At 32.0% G+C, this 20079-nt stretch overlaps 3 protein-coding genes across 4 annotated transcripts; 2 read left to right on the plus strand and 1 right to left on the minus strand.

The window, feature by feature from the left end:
• Positions 1 to 6913: 6913 nt before the first annotated feature.
• Positions 6914 to 9538, minus strand: LOC145202435 (uncharacterized). The gene has a single exon (XM_080075382.2). It carries the CDS (start codon positions 9495 to 9497, stop codon positions 7002 to 7004), a length of 2496 nt encoding a protein of 831 aa, XP_079931508.2. The 5' UTR covers positions 9498 to 9538; the 3' UTR covers positions 6914 to 7001.
• Positions 9539 to 14966: 5428 nt separating this feature from the next.
• On the plus strand, positions 14967 to 15715 carry LOC149891133 (uncharacterized). Its single transcript, XM_090082465.1, has 3 exons — positions 14967 to 15192; positions 15289 to 15387; positions 15489 to 15715. Exons 1-3 carry the CDS (start codon positions 15135 to 15137, stop codon positions 15614 to 15616), a joined length of 285 nt encoding a protein of 94 aa, XP_089938591.1. The 5' UTR covers positions 14967 to 15134; the 3' UTR covers positions 15617 to 15715.
• Positions 15716 to 16667: 952 nt separating this feature from the next.
• On the plus strand, positions 16668 to 20064 carry LOC149891134 (uncharacterized). 2 transcript variants are annotated; one of them, XR_016450412.1, is made up of 3 exons: positions 16668 to 18296; positions 18492 to 18771; positions 19568 to 20064. XR_016450412.1 is itself a non-coding variant. In XM_090080814.1 (2 exons), the coding sequence occupies exons 1-2, from the start codon at positions 18176 to 18178 to the stop codon at positions 18704 to 18706; spliced, it is 336 nt and encodes a 111-aa protein (XP_089936940.1). In that variant the 5' UTR covers positions 17153 to 18175; the 3' UTR covers positions 18707 to 20064. The 2 variants fall into 2 exon arrangements, 1 of the variants encoding a protein (XP_089936940.1); XM_090080814.1 differs by having other exon boundaries at positions 17153 to 18296; positions 18492 to 20064.
• The last annotated feature ends 15 nt before the right edge of the window (positions 20065 to 20079 follow it).

Below are 20079 nucleotides of genomic sequence, written 5' to 3' on the forward strand. Positions count from 1 at the left end.
ATCACCAACAATAATGTCATCTCCATCCATTTCAACCTCCATTTTACCAATAAACATTTTATCTCCAACCTTATTCACTTCAAAAGGGATTTTTGACACAAATTTTTTAGATCCTTTGGATCCATCGAAAATCTCAGATTTTTTAGATTTATGGAAAATCTTCTCGTTGCTTTCAATGAGAGGTCTAAACAGCTTGCTCGCATAAGCTTGAAAATCGGATGCATTTTCAAGATGAAGAAAATAATTTTAGATCCTTTTCGGATCTTGTAGACTAACCAATTCATCGTTGTTCACCCACGAATTAAACGAGTCTGGATATCCCAACCATTTGACCAATGATTTTTTATTCGTCTTGCGAACGATTTTTTCAATCCTGAATATATCCTGGTGCGTCTTTTGCATTTCCTGCTCATAAAAAGTACCTTGAATTTCTTCACCGTTAGCATCAGCGATTTTATACGTGGGCGGATCCGTATACTGAACTTTTGATACGGTAAAAACCTCCTCAGTCCATCTTGGCGTATACCCTTTTTCAAAATGAGACTTCTTTTTTACAATCCTCACTTGATCACCCATTAAAATTTTCGGTTTTGCTGGTAATGTTTGATCCTTTCCATACAGATTCCACCATACCGTACCTTTTTTCTTTTCATCGCTGGCTTCCACTGGTGTCATCTTGATGGAAGAGTGCTTTGTGTTGTTGTAATATTTTACCATCTCATCCAAAACGTCAACGTATTTATTGGTATTGTTGGCTGAAAAATATTTAAACATCCTCTCTTTCATCGTCCTGTTCCATCGCTCAACGACACAGCTTTTTTCCTCGTTTTCAGTAGAGTACAATTGAACACCCAACGCTTTCACGTGCTTGTTGTAAAATTCTTTTCCTTTATCTACCCACAATTTGATGCACTTTCTTTCTTGGAATATCTTTTTTAACGCTTCAGCCACTTCAAGACCTGTTTTGCTTTTTAACGGAACAATCCATCCATACTTTGAAAACACGTCGATCACCATGAGCAAATATTTTACACCGTTATTGAATTTTGAAAAAGACTGCATATCAACCAAATCTGCAGCCCATATCTCATCGATGTCGTTCACAATCACCCTTCTTCTTTTAAAATGGTGAATGACAGGTTTATGAAGCTCCTCTGCAAGCTGGTCCGTCCATTTCAAATCACTTACACCCAATCCAAATTTAGCTTTGGCTTTGATCACCGGTGTAATGAGCTTTCTTTCGTTCATCTCTTTTTGAGTGGGGTTTGGAATGGAGTTCATTTCTTCAAGCATCATTTGATCAGCCAAATTTCTGCTTTGTCGGTCGTTAAAATATTTATAAGCTAAATCATGGTGATACGCTGCATTGTCCACTCTGTCTACCGGCTTGCTCCAATCTTGATACATGTCCGTAGAAGTCAATCTCTTATCCAAATTGGTTCCAGGTCCTGCAAAGTTCATCCCAGGAATATGCATTTCTCCTGGAAATTTTGCCCATGGAAGCTTCACTTTGCTCGACAGCTTATTGATCGATTCAACCAAATCACCTCCTTTTGTAGATCTCGAAGAAGATGATCCATCGAGCGCATGCGAAGAAATAAATTGGCATTTGGTCGTTCCGCAAGAGTCGCAAGTCCCTTTGAGCATAGGTCTGTTGTTTTTTGTCATCTCCTTTTTGGTTTGGTTTCAGTTTCTCTTTTGCATTTAACACAGTACATTTTAACATATATAAATAAGTTTTTTTAACATAAAAATGGACATTGTTGATTTGTCATATGATAAAGAAAGCACAAGAAATCATAACAAATTATTTCCAAGAGACATTCGAGGACTCATCGTCGGAAAATCTGGTTGTGGAAAAACAACATTGATGTTAAACCTGTTATTAAAACCTGGATGGTTGGATTATAACCACTTGCAAGTCTTTGGCAAATCCCTTTTCCAACCCGAATATCAAATACTCAAAAAAGCCTTTGAAAATACCCTTCCAAAAGAAATCGTTCTCCAATTGCTTCATAAAAACAAGATGAAAAAATTGAATTTAAACCCTAAAGATGTGATTGATGAACTTTCAAAAAATTCTTTCCAAGGATCTGATAACATAGAGTGTCATTTTTTCGAAAATGAAGAAGACGTTCCTAACCCTTCCGAACTTGATCGAACAAAAAACAATCTGATGATCTTCGACGATTTAAGAGGAGAAAAACAAAGCATGTGTGAAAAATACTACACGCATGGAAGACACTCTAACGCAGACTGCTTTTATCTCGCTCAAAATTTTTTCAATCTTGACGGACATGCCATTAGAACCAATGCCAATTTTATTTGTCTATTCCCTCAAGACGATGGAACTGTTGGTGAAATTTATAAAAGACACGCCTCATGTGATATGGACATAAAAGAATTTAGAAAGTTTTGCAAGTATTGCTGGTCTCAACCTCGTGGATTTGTCGTCATTGATCTATCCTCTGAAAAAGATAATGGAAAATACAGAAGAGGTCTGGATGAATTTGCCTTTTTCTAACTTAAAAATTCTTTCCACGGATCCAAAAGGATCTAAAAAAATTTCGTTCTTTTTTAAAAAATGTCAGGTACTATAATCGATGTAGATGATAAATCAAGTGTTATCACGACTAATTTTTTAGACAAAATTGTCTTTGAAAAAGGAAAAAGCTACGAAATGGCTTTTCTCGGACTTGAGACCTATAACAGCATTCCAAACATAAACAGCAAAAATAATTCAATCAAATACAGCATGAACAATGGTGCTCATTGGGAAACCGTTATCATCCCTGACGGAAGCTACGAAATTAAAGACATCAATGAGTTTATGCAAAGGTCAATTTCATCCACCATACAAAAGGCTCAACGAGGAAGTTATATTATTGCGAATAAAATTAGCTTCTCATCAAGCAACCTTCAAATTGCAGTGAACGTCAACACCTTAAAATCAACCATTAAACTTGGAGCGAATTATCTGATTGACTTTGACGTGGATAACAGCATTGCTTCAGTTTTAGGGTTTACTAAAAGAAAACTAAACTCCAATTCAGAACACGAGTCAGATCATATCGCTAAAATTTTAAGCACCAATACCATTAGAATTGTTAATAACGTCATCGGATCATCCTACGTTAATGGTAAGCAATTAAACTGCATCTACTCCTTTTACCCGCAAGTTGACCCTGGTTACAAAATCATCGAAAGACCTATGCATTTGATTTATCTTCCTGTTCAAGTTCCTGAAATTTCAACCATGGTTACTCGCATCATTGATAACAATGGAGATTTGGTTGATTTTCGTGGAGAGGATGTTACAATCCGTTATCACATTCGAGAAGTGAAATAAATAAATTTCTTTCCTCTATAAAATGTATCAAAACATTAAACTCAATATCTCGCAAGGACAAGCTGACAAAATTAAAAAAGCGATGCATGATAAAACTGCAACCAGCATAAAACTCACTCATCAAGACTTGAACGGAGAACATGTTCTTGCTGTCACTAACGCGCAACTCAACCAAATTAGAAAGGCCTACGAAGCTGGAAAAGGTGTCACGCTCAAACTCAGCAAAACTCAACTCATGCACAACTCAAAAGTAGAAGGAGGATTCATCGGTGCTCTTTTACCTTTACTAGGAACTCTTGCCTCTCGTGCAGCTCCAGTACTTGCAAAAGGTTTATTAGGTGGACTTGCTTCATCTGCCGGTTCAGCTATGGTTGATTCTATCGCTGGACGAGGTGTCAATCATACAAGCTCAGCTAAAATTAATAAACCCAAAACATTTTACTTGAGCAAAGATGGAAAAGGAATAAAAATAACCAAATTTGGCTCTGGCTTATTCTTAAAACCTTGGAATGGAAACACTCAAGGCGATGGGCTCTTTGTTAAAACTGGAAAAGGACTCTTTGCTAAAACTGGAAAAGGACATGAAATAACAGGAGGTTTCATCGGTGCTCTACTCCCCTTGCTCGGTACGCTTGCAACCACTCTTATTTCCGGTTCTGGTTTACTGCTCGGTCCTAATTCACCCTTCAATAGCATACCCATTTTAGGATCCATTCTCTAAAAAATCTCAGATTTTCCATTAATCATTTAAACTTTTTAAGAAATTAAAAAAATGATCGACTTTCAGTGGATTGACGTAGAAGGAATTGTTTTGCCCAACGAAGCCTTAACCAACTTTCAACTGATAAAGGCTGTCAAAAAGCTGAAAATAAAAAACTTTCAAGGCGTGTTTGTCAGGGATGAGTTACCAAAAAAGCCAAGAAGAAAAGAATGTGGCATTACAAACACAGGTGAATCAAGCACAGGAGGATTTCATTGGGTATGCTGGTATAAAGATGGCGATAAGAAGTACAGCTTTGATTCTTATGCTCAACCTCCTCTCGTCGAACTGGTTGACTACTTAAAAAGTCCGGTTTATTACAACAGCGAGAGAGTTCAGTTTGGTGATACGTCTTATTGCGGCCACTTGTGTCTTTACGTCTTGAAAAAATTGAATGAAGGTCTTGACTTTCAAAGCATTATTAACACCTTGTGGTGACTGCTTAATGACTAAACAAGAAAAACTCACCACCATGAACGTTTTCAGATCCCATCTTCATGACGTTTACACAGAAGAAATCAACAAAGTCGCACTCAGCTCAAAAGATGATAAAAGAATTATCTTAGATGACGGAATTCACACACTTGCCATCGGTCACTACAAAACAAGGACTGTTGAATGAAGCCGCCATCTTGGTTAGCAAAAGTCGCCATCTACAACAAAGTCATTAGTCAATAACCATTTTTAAAAGGATGAACGCTTTTAAAACTGAAAAATCCTCCTTCAATACTCAAAAATATGCATTTGAGACACTACTTTCATAAAAAAATTGAATAGTTGTTCATGCGTTTTTGTGCTCATGCGCCAGAACCGGCATTTCCTTATATATTACATGTTAAGGTGATGTTGCATTTATAATTGGTTTATTTTGATTGGAGAAACATCTTAGTCTTTATGGAAAAAATCTGCTAGTTCTCTTTGATTTTTTTGTTTCCTGTACATCATCCTTCAGTTACATGTTCCTTACATTTTCTTTCCATGTTCATTAATACATACTTATTTCTTGGGATGTAATTGGTCTTATCTTTTAGATGGAAACGGCATAAACTACACAAAAAAAAAAAAAAAATACCTACACTAAAACTATACCAAAAATTCAATTGCGAGAATTTATTAACCCTGAAAATTAACTTGATTATGTAAAGCTATTTCAATAGAGAAAAATAAAAATCCTTGGTTTAAAATTTGACAGTAGAACCATTTGATTTTATGGAAATTGATCTATGAGCTATCAAGCTATTTGAGTGTATGGAAGAAGGTTGTCAAGATAGTTCAGGAAGAACCGTAATCATAGCCACCGAGAGAAATTTCGGGCCCTGGGGAAGTTTTCGTAAGGGGCCCTCATTATGATATATTATTTTCCCAGGATCAATAGAAGCGTGCTCTGGTCATTCAAAATTAGAAATGAAATTTAAATAAATCTTTTTAAAGTCAAAATTGTTTAAATCTTTTAAAAATTATTTTAAAAAATTATTTGTACACACACGGGGCCCCGCGAATCTTCCCCGTCCACCCTCCCCTCTCAGCGGCCATGACCGTAATATCAGGTCTGTGCCAGGAATTGGAGAAAATTTAATCTTTATCTTCTTACCGTTGGGTAATCTGCAAATAAGTTGTTCAAATAGTTCAAGAAGAAGTTACTGGCGGAAAAGCCACAAAGTTTTTATCAGAAATACTTAATGGTAGCAAAACGAGAATGCATGAATACAACATTTACCACCAGTTTTCAAAATCAAAATCTCTGAAGGGCAATCTCAAAGAAGCTGAGGTAATACTCTTTATTTCTCAAAGAATTTCGAAAATAAGTAGCTCCACGAGATCCAAGTGCTTATGAGCATGAAACTCTTATAATTTTTACGGCAGTCTGTTACTTTCATGAAAATATTATAGTTGAAAATGGTAAAATTGATGAAGAAGCTAATTTAGTGAAGTTGCCAGTGGCATATCAAATGATCATACAGCTATGCACAAGTTTATGTCTAGTTCACTGGGACAACAATAAAACTCATTACTTGTATTTTTTGGCTACTGCTCTGATCGGATTGAACCGTAGTGTATTTTATAAACAGACTTATTCTCTAAATTGGTATTAAAAATGTATGTTAATTCCATTAAAACTGTATTTGGATGTATTTTTTCAAATTATCCAATAAGATTATAGCATTTTTTAGTTTGTATAGTGACCAAATTCATCGGGTTAAAAATTTCTAATTTCCGAATTTGATTATAAAATCGGTTTCGGTGAAACAACTAGACTCGGCTATAAAGGTACTTCAATATTTATATAAACTTCAAAATCGATAATCTGTCTTACCAGAAATCGTACCAAAAAATAACTTACCAGATAAAAACAGCTAATTTCACAAATAACCCTTTTTATCTGGTAAGTTATTTCTTGGTACGACTTTCAACTACATCTTCCTTTCTTTTAGTTTACTTGGAAGCTTTTGTCGTAATTCCCCCTACAATTAATGCCACAATATTTACGAGTAATCTTTATTGATGGTGAATTCTTTGAATACTTGTATTTCTAGCAAATGTTATTTTTTCTTTTAGTTTAAATTTGTAAGAAAATCCTGAACGTATGAGTTGATATATGATTTTAGTTTATATATGATTTTATCAATTAAGTATAAGTTACCTAGGTTATTTATACATTAAACGACGAATGTTCATGCTTCATACCAACATTCGCTGTTCCGTTAATCACCTTTAAATAGAAATATCAAAGGTTGCATAAGACTCAGTAGAACTTCTTATAAAAAAAATTTGCGCGAACCCTTTGTTTAATACAAATACATAACTGGAAGGAAGAAAAAGCATATTCTGAAAAACAGTAATAGAAACACCTATTTCAAAAAATTAGCACTATTTTTTACAATTTGCTTTCTATTAACTATGTTGATTGAATTCCTCAGATAAACGAGCAATAATTTGTTGAATTTCTTTTCGCTTATTTGCAACTACATCTAAAGTAAACCAGGCTTCAAGATGGACTGGATGCTTAAAGTTAGTAATAGGAAACTTGAAGAAAGACTCTACATATTGCAATAAAAAGATACCACAATCACAGTCGTTGTTTTGGCGTGGTATAAATGGGTATGAGCCTCTCATAGTAACCTTATCAAATGTCTTAGGTACTTTGGGAGATTTACGGTTGATCCACTCCATAGATATATAGTTTCTCAAATTAGTGAAAACTGATGAATGGCCTCCACCCATAAGTGAATCAAATATTAATATACAAGGTCTAATAAATGTTTCCTCATTTTCATTTGCCTGTTTGTAGCGTATAAGCTCTTTAATAGGTGTTACTTCAAAATGATTTTGTATTGCATCAGTTGGTAATTCCGGATTACCATTTTGTCCTGGTAAATTTGACGGAGTAGAATTTATAGATAGGCTTGAGTCAGGAGAAGGATCATAAGATACCGAGCTTTTACTTGTTTTGGCAGGAGTGAGTTCATTGTTATCTGTGATGCTCTGTGATTCATTTATTGCAGGATTATTGAAACCATTTACTGAGACATTGGTATTATTTGCAGAAGCCTCAAAGACCTCTTTTGATTCATCTTCTACATCTTCTTCTTCTGCTACTTCATCTGAGCAGGAACTATTTAGTCCAGGAAAGCATATTATAGCAAGATACCAATGTGAATGTTCATTGATAGGAATAACAACAAAATCTTTTTCAAAAATGTCAACATTTCGTGTCCACTTTTTAACTTGGTCATGCATTTGAATAGGACTAGGTTTTGGTGATTGCTTTTGGGTTAATCTTTTGTAGAAATATGAGTTGAATATATATGTTTTCTCTTTTTGCTCAGGTGTTAAAACATTTTCAAAAATGTATTTTAAGTAAAAGTCAATTATGATATCATTTAAGTATATACCATCCTGTAAGCATGCTAAATCTTCATTGGTTATTGGAATTCCACCACTCTCACTGCTTTTAGAAGGCAGTGGATAGACAAGAAGAGTCTGTACAGGAGAGTTCCTGTAAATAACTTCTTTTTGACAAACATCTAGCTTTAATTGCTCAATTAATGAGCATGCTTCTATATGTGATAAAAGTGTTAACCTTGTCCAGGGTGATAAACACTGACAAAATTGCTGCAGTTCTTTAACAGCATCACTGTCATTTTTGAATGCAGAAGTTAGCGCAAGTACAATAAAACGCTTTTGAAGAATTTCTGAATTAGGAACTAATACATTTTTACCTATACGATGACAAGCTACTTCTGAAAAACGTTCAGCTGTTTCTATAGCAACCAGCGAAGGGACTCTACCAAAATAAAACAATACTCGTTTCACATCCTTTTGACCAACAGACAAAGTGTATTTTTCATTAACTGGACCATTTTCTCTAACAATACTGCATTCCAGACTTAAATATATACGATTCCTAGCAATGTTGGTTGGTGTTATAGCATGGCCATAGAGTTCTCCAAACATTGCCTTATTACACTCAAATTTATACTCATTTGGTAACTGGGTTGGTTGCACAACTATGGGAACACTTAAAAGGTTTGCACTAATTTCTTCAGAAAAAACTCCACCTTGCAGTTTCTGACCAGATATGACAGAAGAACCTCTTGTTTCCTCTGATGTCTCACTGCGTTCATCATCACTAGAGACCAAATCAATAGTTTCAGCAGGCTTTAATTTTTTACTGGTTCTGACTACTTTGGTGGTATTTGAACGTTTTTTATTCTCACTAATTGTAGAAACTACTGGAACACATGTTAATAATTGGTTTACACTTGTAACAGCACATAATGCATTTGTGCTCATTTGGGTACAATTAACTTTTGATTCAACAAGTTGAACAGGAAACTTCTTTTCACAATTTAAACATTTAAGCATTCTTTTACTATCATGTTCCACATTTAATGTTTTACAATGAGGACAAAAAACACTATTTGAACCATTAAAAAATTGTTCAGGTTGTTTACAACCTACTTGTACTTTGCTTACACTTGGTACATAAGGATGCATGGTAGGGGGATTCAATACAAAGGTATTTAAACAAGGTGCAACAGGGGGAGTAGATACTTCACTTTCAGTTAAACTATCATTGTTTATTGTAGAAACATTTGTTGCTTGATTTGTCTTCATATTTGTGGAAAATTTGCTTGCATTTTGTGGTAAAACAATGGCTTTAACAGTTTTATTTAAAACAGTGTTTGGGCTCTGGCTGACTAATAAAGGACGAGTGTGCATGAATCTATTTTTAACAATAATGGTTTGATTGTCTTTTTTTCTTTTTTTTGTAGGAGTTTTCCTTGTGTCTGTGTTTGGCAATATAGTATGAGAATGGGGCTCATTGTTTGCAACAACATGCTGCAATGCATTTTTAACTCGAGTCTCATGATTTAAATCAGCCATTTAACTTTTTATACCTTAAAAATTTATAAAATATGTAAATATAAGTTATAAATTAAATGCATAAAAAAAACAAGATTATTGTAAGAAATAGCAGAGCATATTGCCTTTAAGATAGACCTTATACTTTTCATATAAATTTTTATGTTAAAACTATTTTTTTTTAAACATACAGTTAAATATTACATTCATACTATATGTATATGTGTGTGTTTTTTAATTTCAATTATCATTACATATAATATGTAAATTCATAATAATTGTCTTTCAATAGTTATACATAGATACATACATAGATAAATAGATACATACATAGATACATAGATACATAGATACATACATAGATACATAGATACATACATAGATACATAGATACATACATACATACATACATACATACATACATACATACATACATACATACATACATACATACATACATACATACATACATACATACATACATACATACATACATACATACATACATACATAGACACATACATAGACACATACATACATACATACATACATACATACATACATACATACATACATACATACATACATACATACATACATACATACATACATACATACATACATACATACATACATACATACATACATACATACATACATTTATAAATTTAATCTAGTTTAGTTGCTATCTGATAAAAATTGTATTATCCTGTTAGCTATCATAAAATTATGATACAAATCATATTACATGACTGAAAATAAAGCAAGCTTAGCAGCAACACTTGTTTAGCTAGTGACGGGTATTATAACTAATATTACTGTGGCAACCACTGGTCTTTTTAGTCTTTGCTAACACCTATTTTGCCAGTTTTTTAGAAAGAATTAGGTAAAAAAATTTAAAATCAAGCAATAATTTAACAGCTTGACTTTAACAGTAAGCAAAACTGAACTTGGTTTTAGCCAAGCTAGGTAGAACAGCAGAAAAAGTGCGTGAAATAATTTTGATTACCTTTTTAATAAAATACTAAAGAATCTAGATCAAATTCCGAAACATTTGCTAAATTTACGGATTCGACGGTCTGTCGTCCGTGATATTTTTATGTAAATACAGAATACCAATAACGGGTTTACCTGAGGAAATGTCTTAAAAATAAATTCTTCTTTGAAAGCCTCATAATTGCTCTCCGAAGTAATGCACTCTACATCTAAAAGTAATAAATTTCAAAACTCATAACCAGTTTTAGTTTGTATGATTCTGGATTTAGTAATAAAAATTTACTTGGTTTCAGATGGTTGCGCTGGTCAGTATAAAGGCTACAAATACTTACTTAACCTGTTTCATTAAAAGGTATTTTGGCCTAAATGCAAAGTAATTTTTTTCTAGAAACGTTTATCCACCATGTGACCAGATTATGAAAACAGTTGATTCAGAGGCATCTAATAAGTGCAACAGTTGGCGTTTATATTTCCTTAAAAACATAAAGAACAGGTTTGCAAGGTTCTGCTTCTTCTTCACAGAGCAGGAGCGGATCCAGGGTGTAGCAAGTGAAGCAATAGCTACAATCCACTCGGACTACATTTATTATTATTTTCTACAAACACATGTAAAAATATATATATATATTTTTATGTAAAATAACAGAAAAATTTTAGACCAAATTTTGGCCGCTGTCGTAGCTTAACTAATTTTACTAAATCGAAAAATAAAATTTTCGCTAAAAAAAACCCGAGTTTTTATTGGCTTTTGTTTCTCATGTTCATAAATTTTTGTAAGAATGTCAAACATTTTGCAGCTTAGCTACTTAATTTTGACTGGGAGTGAAATAAAATGGCAAATTATGTGTTGCAACTGTAGCAAAATCCTGTTTGTCATGTTTTTAAACAACTCTAAGCTTATCCCCGTGCATTTATAATATTGAATACATATTTAGTATTACCTTTTTGTTAACAAGGAGGTCTTATATAAGAACTAAAAGTCATCAACCGAGAACTTGTAGCAAGTGTAGCAAAAAACCAAAATTTTACTTGGTTGAATTAATATTACTTTATATATGGTTTATAAACTTTTTTAATGAAAGAAATGGAGCTGTAACAAGCGTTAAAAGCAAGCAATCATTCTTTAATTAATCAGATTAAATTATGTAACACCGCCGAATTAAACAATTTCTGCTTGCAAAACTTTTTAAATTTTTGAAGGGTATCTATATCTTAGGAAATATATATATAAAAAAAAAGGTCCTCCGTCACCTAGCTACGCCACTGTTGCTGTGGTTCTCTAGTTTTACTTTTGCTACAGTCAATATTTTTCCTGGATCTGTTACTGCAGAGTTTATATTCTTGTCATCCATGTAATCAACAGTTGTTTAGGCATACTACGATGTTGCGAGATTAGGCCATAATATGTACTACATTGGAGTAATGTTTTTTCAGGAAAAGATTAATTTTCTTCTTGAAATTGTGCTAATGTAAACAAACAGTTTTAGTTTAACAAGATTTACCCCCATCTCCACCTCATCCAAATAAACAAATTTCGATATGAATTTTTGTATGGACGATATTTTTTTTTGGAGCTGATGCTCTTTGTTTATCAATTCGTTTTGGAATCTTTTACATCTTCCTTATTTTAATGGATGTCTTACTTTTGAACACTTTGGATAAATGCGGTTGAATGCACTTGAATTTCAAGCTGCTTGGTGTTGGCGAAACACCATCTTTAACATCTTTGTGGTCGAATATGACTTTCAAAAGCCGAATTTCTTTGTGGTCAATACTTTTGCCGTTCAACCACTTTCAGGGACCCTTTTGTTATCTGACAAGTTCTTAGCACGTTCAATCATCCTACAAATAGTGCTTTAGCGGATTTTATCATATTCAAAATGATCCACTGTGAACATTTTTTCTTCAGATTTATTGCCCAAATAATATTTGCATATTAGGCTTAGTTCTTACTTATCAATAAAACTTCAATAAAATTATTTACAATATTGAAAATCTTTGAAGCAGTTTTAAGAAAGTAACAGCAAAAAAATTTTATCTTCTACAAAGGAAGTCACTTTAAAGTAGTAGGATTTGAGAGCTAAGATTATTGGTTTACTTTTAAACTCAGACTTTTTTTTTTTTTGGGAGGGGGGACTAGTATCAATAGAAAAAAATGATATGATATTTTAATAATAATATAAAACTTGATAATACAACCCTATAAAAGATAATAAAGGGTTGTATTATCGAATTTGGATGCTTAAACCTGGAGTAACTCAACTGAAATTGTAGAGCTACTATTTGACAAAAATCAAGAAGCAGCTGTTCAAGGCATCGGACGTTTCAAGGAATTGAGCAAGTCTCAATTCCTTGAAACGTCCGATGCCTTAAACTATACATATTTTAATGACTGCCTGAAGTGTAACATCTTTACCCAATAGTGCTATATGTAACTGCTGAGGAGGTGACAGTTCAATAGTAATATTTGAATAAATTAAATCTACAAGACAGCAAATCTACCGTACTACAGATAAAAAATTAGCATCTGGGGAGACAAAATTTATATTTAAAAAATTGTCTAAAAGAGCAAAGGTGTAGCCTTGTTCAATTAACTGATGCAAAAAGTTTACTCTAGAACTCTTTTGCTGTAACCAAAAGCCAATCAGCGACTTGTCACTTGAAGAACTTGCTGATTTATCTATAGTTATGCAAGTGTATGACGAGGAAAGAATAAGGAATAGATTTTTGAGGTGAATTTTGATTGTATTGGGATTATTGGTAGTGCATGGTGGAGTTAAATTAAATTTTGATTTTAAACACAAGATTTTAACAATTACAAATACTTTGTTGTAACTTCATAAACCATCGAAATATATAAATCAAGAGGTAGCTGTCCAAGGTAATCGAGAGGTAGCTGTTCCAGATATTCGAGCGTTTCAAGGAATTGAAATTTTAATGCATGATAAGTAAAAAACAGCTTTTCTACGGTCAAATTTAACACGTTAGTCATCAACGTCAATAGTATGATGTAAATCCATCAGTATGACGTAACTCCAACATTTTTCAAACACCATTTGATATTTATTCAACTTCATTCTGTGAAAAATGGCGTCTTTAAACTCACTACTACCAGAAGCGTCATCATAACATCAGATCTTTTTGGCAAGCATGGTTCTAGCACGAGTTAGCTAGTTATAGACAAACTTCTTTTTAAAAAAACCCTTCTTACTTTTATTTAGTTGTTTTGTCATACTCTTCTTCAACTTTTACCCACAATATTAGTTTTAAACTTCATAACCAGTTGTAGATGAAAATGGAAACTTTAAACTTCTCCTTTCCTCAAAGTTTCTTTAAATCACCTTTCGCAAATCTTCAGAGTTCTCTGACCAAAATCTATATTGAAATTAAAATTGCTTATAATCTCTGCAAGGTGGCGGTGCAATCATCGGGTTTTGCTATATGTTTTTTTAGATTTTAGTATTTTTTAAATAATCATTCCACTTTGTCAAGCGTTACCCTTAAAATTTAAAAAAGTCATTTAAAAATGTTTTTAATGTCCCTAATCTTTAGTAAGACGCAAAATATTTTGATTTGTTAATTTCCAGCCTCAGCTTAAGAAGCCCAGTATGGTTGCATCACGGCGTATAAAATGACTTTAAGCGAATTCTCTGTTAAAAAGAAATTATTCAGATTCAGCTTTTGTCGATATTCGAAAAATAAAAAAGTCTATAATTTGGATTAGTACAGTAGAACCTTTTTCAAATTGATCAAAACGAATAAAAAAAGTCATAGGTTTTGTCTCAAAATATTTCAAAAATAGTTAAATTAAATATTAGAGATTCAGAGGCATCTAAAAACGTTTCTTTTTTCTAGAACTGCATGTTTCTTTTGATACTTTACATCGTAACGTCACAAAGTGACAAGAATTTAAGACCCGTCAATGTCACTGTATAACATGTCACATTTTGAGAACCCTTTAGTAGATCAAATAGCAAAATCTCAATATCTAAAATGCAATATCTGATTTATTAAAATTAAGATAAATTTCACTCTAATTTACTGTTAAGTCAGGTAGCTATAAATACTTTCTTTCTTGTAGAGAGAGTTTTAAAAAAGTAAAATTTTTCTAAAAACTTTTTAAAGATTTTGCGGAGTGTTTAGCTTTATGAAGATGTAAAACAAGAAGCGTCAAGCGTCAGAATCTCTAAGAAACTATACATCGTTGCTCTGCTAAAAATTATACATGAAAAAAACCTGATAAGAAAGCTCAAGTACGCCAATTACTTAGTTTTACTAAAACTTTTTTAATCAAACGTAAATTTCTTTTAAAGTGAGTTCTTCCATTTTAATCATTTTCTTTTTCAACACTTGAAGATGTAGTTATCTTAAAATTAAGTTGAAAATGTCAGTTTCGCAACTCTGTTTTAAAAAAACACAAAGAGACATTTGTTTACAAATGTCATCTCTTATTTTAAGCCGGCTTTTGGTTTGTTTTATAAAGTTTCAAGTTGTCCAATTTTGACATATGATTGGTGTTTAAAGATAAATATTTGTTAAATCTATCCCTTAATTAAAAAACAGATTTTGATTTAAGATTGGTTTAAGCTTTGAACTATAAAAGCTGAAAAAACCAATTTTATTTCATTAGGAAAAGCGAGAGCTAAAGAGCATTTCAGCATAATGAAGACAGTTTGCGCCATTTTTTTATTAGCACTCATCGGAGTGATTTACGCAGCAGGTATGATTATTTTGTAAAAAATAAAACTTTGACTCCAAATGGTTTAAAGAAACGTGAGATGCAAAAAAATTTCAATTTTTTTAAAAAACTTTAAAGGTAATCGAGACTTGAAAGAGGAGATAGAAAAAGAACTTGTTGAAGACATTTTAAATGATATTGAAGAACAAGACCAAGAAGAAGAATTTAAGGAAAATGGTATTTTTGTTTTTAAAATGAGTTTTTAAGTATTTTATTTTTCTACTGTGTTGGATCATTGTAAGTTTTCTGATGTTTGATTACTCTCATTTTGTTATAAGCTGAGGTCAACGATGCGAACCCTCAACCTTTCCTTTGGTGGAGAAGAAGAAGAAGTAGAAACACAGTGAAAGTACCCTTAAAAAAATACCTTGAACTTGTTCGATCCGCAGAAAAAATCAAAGTTTAAAGAGACTTTTATTTTACTTTTGAATTATTGTGACGTTGACAATCAAGCTTCAAATATTATTACTAAATTTTGGAAAGTTATTACTAACAACATATTACATTTTTGTTGACTTGTTTATCCTCAACCAATCTAATCCATTTTTTCTCAACCAATTAAATTCATTTTTAAGTAAATCCATATTTTGTTTGAGTGATATGCTGGATAGTCTCGCTATGTTTTCTCACAAGATTTGGTATATGACGTATTGATTTCTTTGTATTCTGCTACCAAATAGAGTTGAGTATTAAGAAAGAGTTATAATACTCAAAGCTAAAACCTACCATTTTTTAATTTCAAAAATCATTATCTTTAAGTTTGATGAAAAAAGCTAAAAAATGGCGAGTTTTTTTAAGAAGAAGCAAAAGCCCGTAACGAAAATTTTTTTTTTAGAACCTTGCTTCTAAAAAAAATTTTTTTTAGAAACAACTTGCAGTTGTAATATTTTAGTTTATATTATTAATAGTTGCTATAATAATTTTTTTTTTAGTTTCAATTAAAGTTACTTACATGAATTTAATTTTTTGTTTTATTACTACACATATTTTATTATATATATATATATATATATATATATATATATATATATATATATATATATATATATATATATATATATATATATATATATATATATATATATATATATATATACAAAGTTATATATATATACAAAGTTATATACATACACAAAATTATATATATATAATTTTGCATATCTACATACATATATATTATATTATATTCATACCCTATTATAAAATATGTGTAGTAATAAAACAAAAAACTAAATTCATGTAAGTAATTTTGGTAGAAACTAAAAAAGAATTTATTATAACAACTATTAATAATATAAACTATAATATAAATAATATAATATAAATAATATAAACTATAATATTACAAAGTTGAACTTTGTTTCTAAAAAAAGTTAAAACTATTTAAAAATTGAGGTATGAGGAAGTGCAAAAGTATTCATACCTCTCAAAGTATTATTAAGTATATCCGAGTTTTTTGTTTTATAGTTAACTAACATTTAGTATGAAGTCCTTGAGCATCGATTACTGCTAGCAAGCGACGAGGAATACTTTAAATTAAGTTTTGTAAATAGTTTTGAGGAATATCATAACAAGCTGCCTCCAAAGCTAAAAAGAGATTTTGTTTATTGATACAGTGCTCATCCCTATTAACTTTGTCATCCAAATAATTTCACAAATTTTCAATTGAATTGATATCCGGGCTTTGAGCTACAAATCCGGACTTTGATCCAACAGTTCCATTTCATTTTTTTTTGAAATATACTTTGGCAATCTAACTGGTATGTTTCGAATCATTGTCTTGTTGGAAGGCATATTGATCCGGTAATCCTAATTTATTGACAAAGAGCATAGGGTTTTATCGTGAAATATTTACATATCCAGCTCCTGTTAATTTTTCTTCAATTTGAAATAAATTACCAACTCCGTTATAACTGAAATAGCCCAAAACAAGTACATTACCACCTCCATGTTTGCTGGTCGCTTTTATGTTTTTTTTTTTGTCCAAGTGTTTTCCTTTTCTTTTCCATTTGGTCTTTTCTAGAATTCTTTAGTTCGAATTTACTTTCATCAGACCTTAAAACTGATTTCCAAGAATCTAGTGGCTTTAAAAATTACTTATTTGCAAAGGTAAGGCCTTTTATTTTATTTTTTCTCGAAATGAAAGGCTTTTTTGTGATACGGGATCCATAAAACCTAATAGAGCGAAGTCTACGTTGTATAGTTCCTTCAGAAACGTTCACGCTTAGTTTATCTTTTCTAGAGGTTGTATTTGGTGGACGTTATTTTGCCTGAGCGTGCTTTAATTTACACGCTTTTCAGTTTTTTTATATTTTGGTATTATTGATTTTACTATCTTGCTTTTATTAAATTTTTCAGCAATTTTCTGTAACCAAAGCCACTTTTATGATTATCAACAACCCTTTGTTGTACCTCAATACTAATTTCGTTCCATTCGAACTTTTAAAAGTATAATATCTTTGTTTCGAAGTGAACCCAAGGTTAATCGAACTTTATTGTTTAAAAGTGAAAGAAAAAAGTTACACAGTACCACAATGGCGGATAGTAACGATGGTAATTGTCGAAGTATTGTATGGGAATTTTTTAGTAGGCAAAAAAAGAATGGTAATAGAGTTATAGGCATTTGCAAAATAGAAACATGCAAGTTACCTGTTCAGTGTCCAACTGGAGCAATAACAGGTCTTTATGCTCACTTACGTACAAAATTAAGTATATTTCCTCATGCTATTCACACCATCCGTTTGGCAAAATTACTTTATCTCACACTTTATTTGAAATGCTCGACTGATTGGTTGTTACAAAAAATCCAAGATAAGTCAAAACCAGCAAAAGCGATCGTAGAGCATCATTGTGTGTTTTCAGATTTGTTTCATTTTCCGTTTCTTGAAATGATGTTAAAAAGGTTTTAATTTTAAAATTTTGAAATTAAAATCGGACGTGCGCAAAAAAGAAAAATATTTCGAAAATGTTTACTAGCGATTTTGATACAGAAAACGAAGAAGGAAGTGAACGTCAAAAAGAAAATCCAACACTATCTTCAGTTCCAGATGACCTGCTTCCTCATGAAAGCGAAGCCAAAAAAACAGGTATTAAATTGTTTAATATAATTAGTTTAATTTCTTTGCTTAGTGCCTCTAAATTTTTTCACAGAGTACTAATTATTTTCGAGCATTGCTTAAAGTTGCAAAGAGAGGATAGGAAGCATTCAAAGTTTTGCTTAAAATCAATTTTAATTATATGGTTAATTATTTGCCTAATTTTTATTAAATTTGTCATCTTAGATGGCCGCCCAAAACTGAAGCGTTCCCGTACTCAAGAAAGTGAGGAAGGAGGTGCACGGCAGAAACGCTCCCAAATTTGGCATTATTTCCGGGAACCAACTGAATTTGAAAAAGGAGATTATCGACTTTTGGGGAAGTTCATCTGCTGCAAACTTTATCCTAGCAATCGTTCGTTTTTCTTGATGGCAAACAGATCATCAACATCGACTGATTGACGTCACCTCATCATCCGAAAGAATATCTCGGTTTGTTGAAAACTAAGGAATCAATTAAAGAAAGCGTAGGGACATATTTTTTTTTTTTTAATTAATTTGAATTTTATTACTTTGTGCTGTCACTAATAGATAACTGCCGATAATTGCAGATACTCATTGATGTTCTCTCATAATAATTGCCGCTAATAGTTTTGATAATAAGTGATGTTTGCTACAAATCACTGGTTGTTACCTAAAATTTCTGTAAATCGCTAATAGTTACTTAAAACTTCTAATCATCGCTGTAAATTGCTTATTGTTAGTTAAAATTGCTATAATCTGTAAGAAGCTGTAAATCCCTATTGCTGCCAAAAATCTTCATGGATAGCGTTCTCTAACTTTGTAATAGTTTGCCACACTGACCAATTTCAAGTGAAGGACTTTTTCAAAGTTCAACTTTTAGCTATAATTTATTATAATTCAATCCAATTTTACAGTTCTGCCCGATGGTCCAATGGATCGTCACATTGTACAATCGAAAAAACGAATCAAAAAACGAGAAAGCTTTGGTTGTAATCTTACTACACACTCCAACCAGCAACTCTGTGACCTTCTGTTCTGCCATTTTGTTGCTAGGAACTCGATATTTTTTAATGCTACTACACCACCAGAACATCAAAAGTAAGAAACCTGTTTCTGCTGAGAAGCACTGGTAAACAGTATTTCCAGGCTTATAGATATGGCAATAAGTCAGGCCACAATACTCTAAATTATTTTTCTGTAAAAATTGTCATTTTACTAATATAAGCAATTAACAAAAAATAAATGTAAAAGATTTAGAGCCTTATAGACTGTCAAATAAAGGAATTTTTTTGCTTTTAGATTGATTAAGGCTGCTAGCTGTGACCCGCGGTTACGACCGATGACTCCGCGAAATTTGTCGAAGTGCGTTGCCCTTCCTTATCAGCCAATAATATTCAAGAAGTGCCTTAGAAAAGCTTGTGAAAAGAAGAAAATTCCTTTCAAGAAATTGATGTCATCCACCCGAGCCCGTTCAAATTCAAAGTGTGCAACGACCGAATCAGTCTTGGAAATCAAACAACTTTCTATGTTGGATAAGTTAACTAAAACATAAATGAAGTTTGAATTGAAAGTTGGCTAAAGATTTCACAATCTTTTATTTTTAATTAAAGTTAGTCTTTCTTCATAAAGATGATTATTTGAGGTAACTTTGTTTAATGAGTTTTTTTCCAGGATATTTTTAATTTTTATATGGAATTTTTTTTATACATATGTGACGCATAATAATTTTTTTTCCATTTTTTGATAAAGTTTTACTTTATGAAACAGTTATTGAATAAGATATGAGCTTTTCAAAACGTTCGTCATCTTGC

The sequence above is a fragment of the Hydra viridissima genome, unplaced genomic scaffold (genome assembly GCF_058129835.1).
Source record: "Hydra viridissima isolate aposymbiotic clone 2 unplaced genomic scaffold, HvirCarnegie_v1 scaffold_3, whole genome shotgun sequence".
Lineage (NCBI taxonomy): Eukaryota > Metazoa > Cnidaria > Hydrozoa > Anthoathecata > Hydridae > Hydra > Hydra viridissima.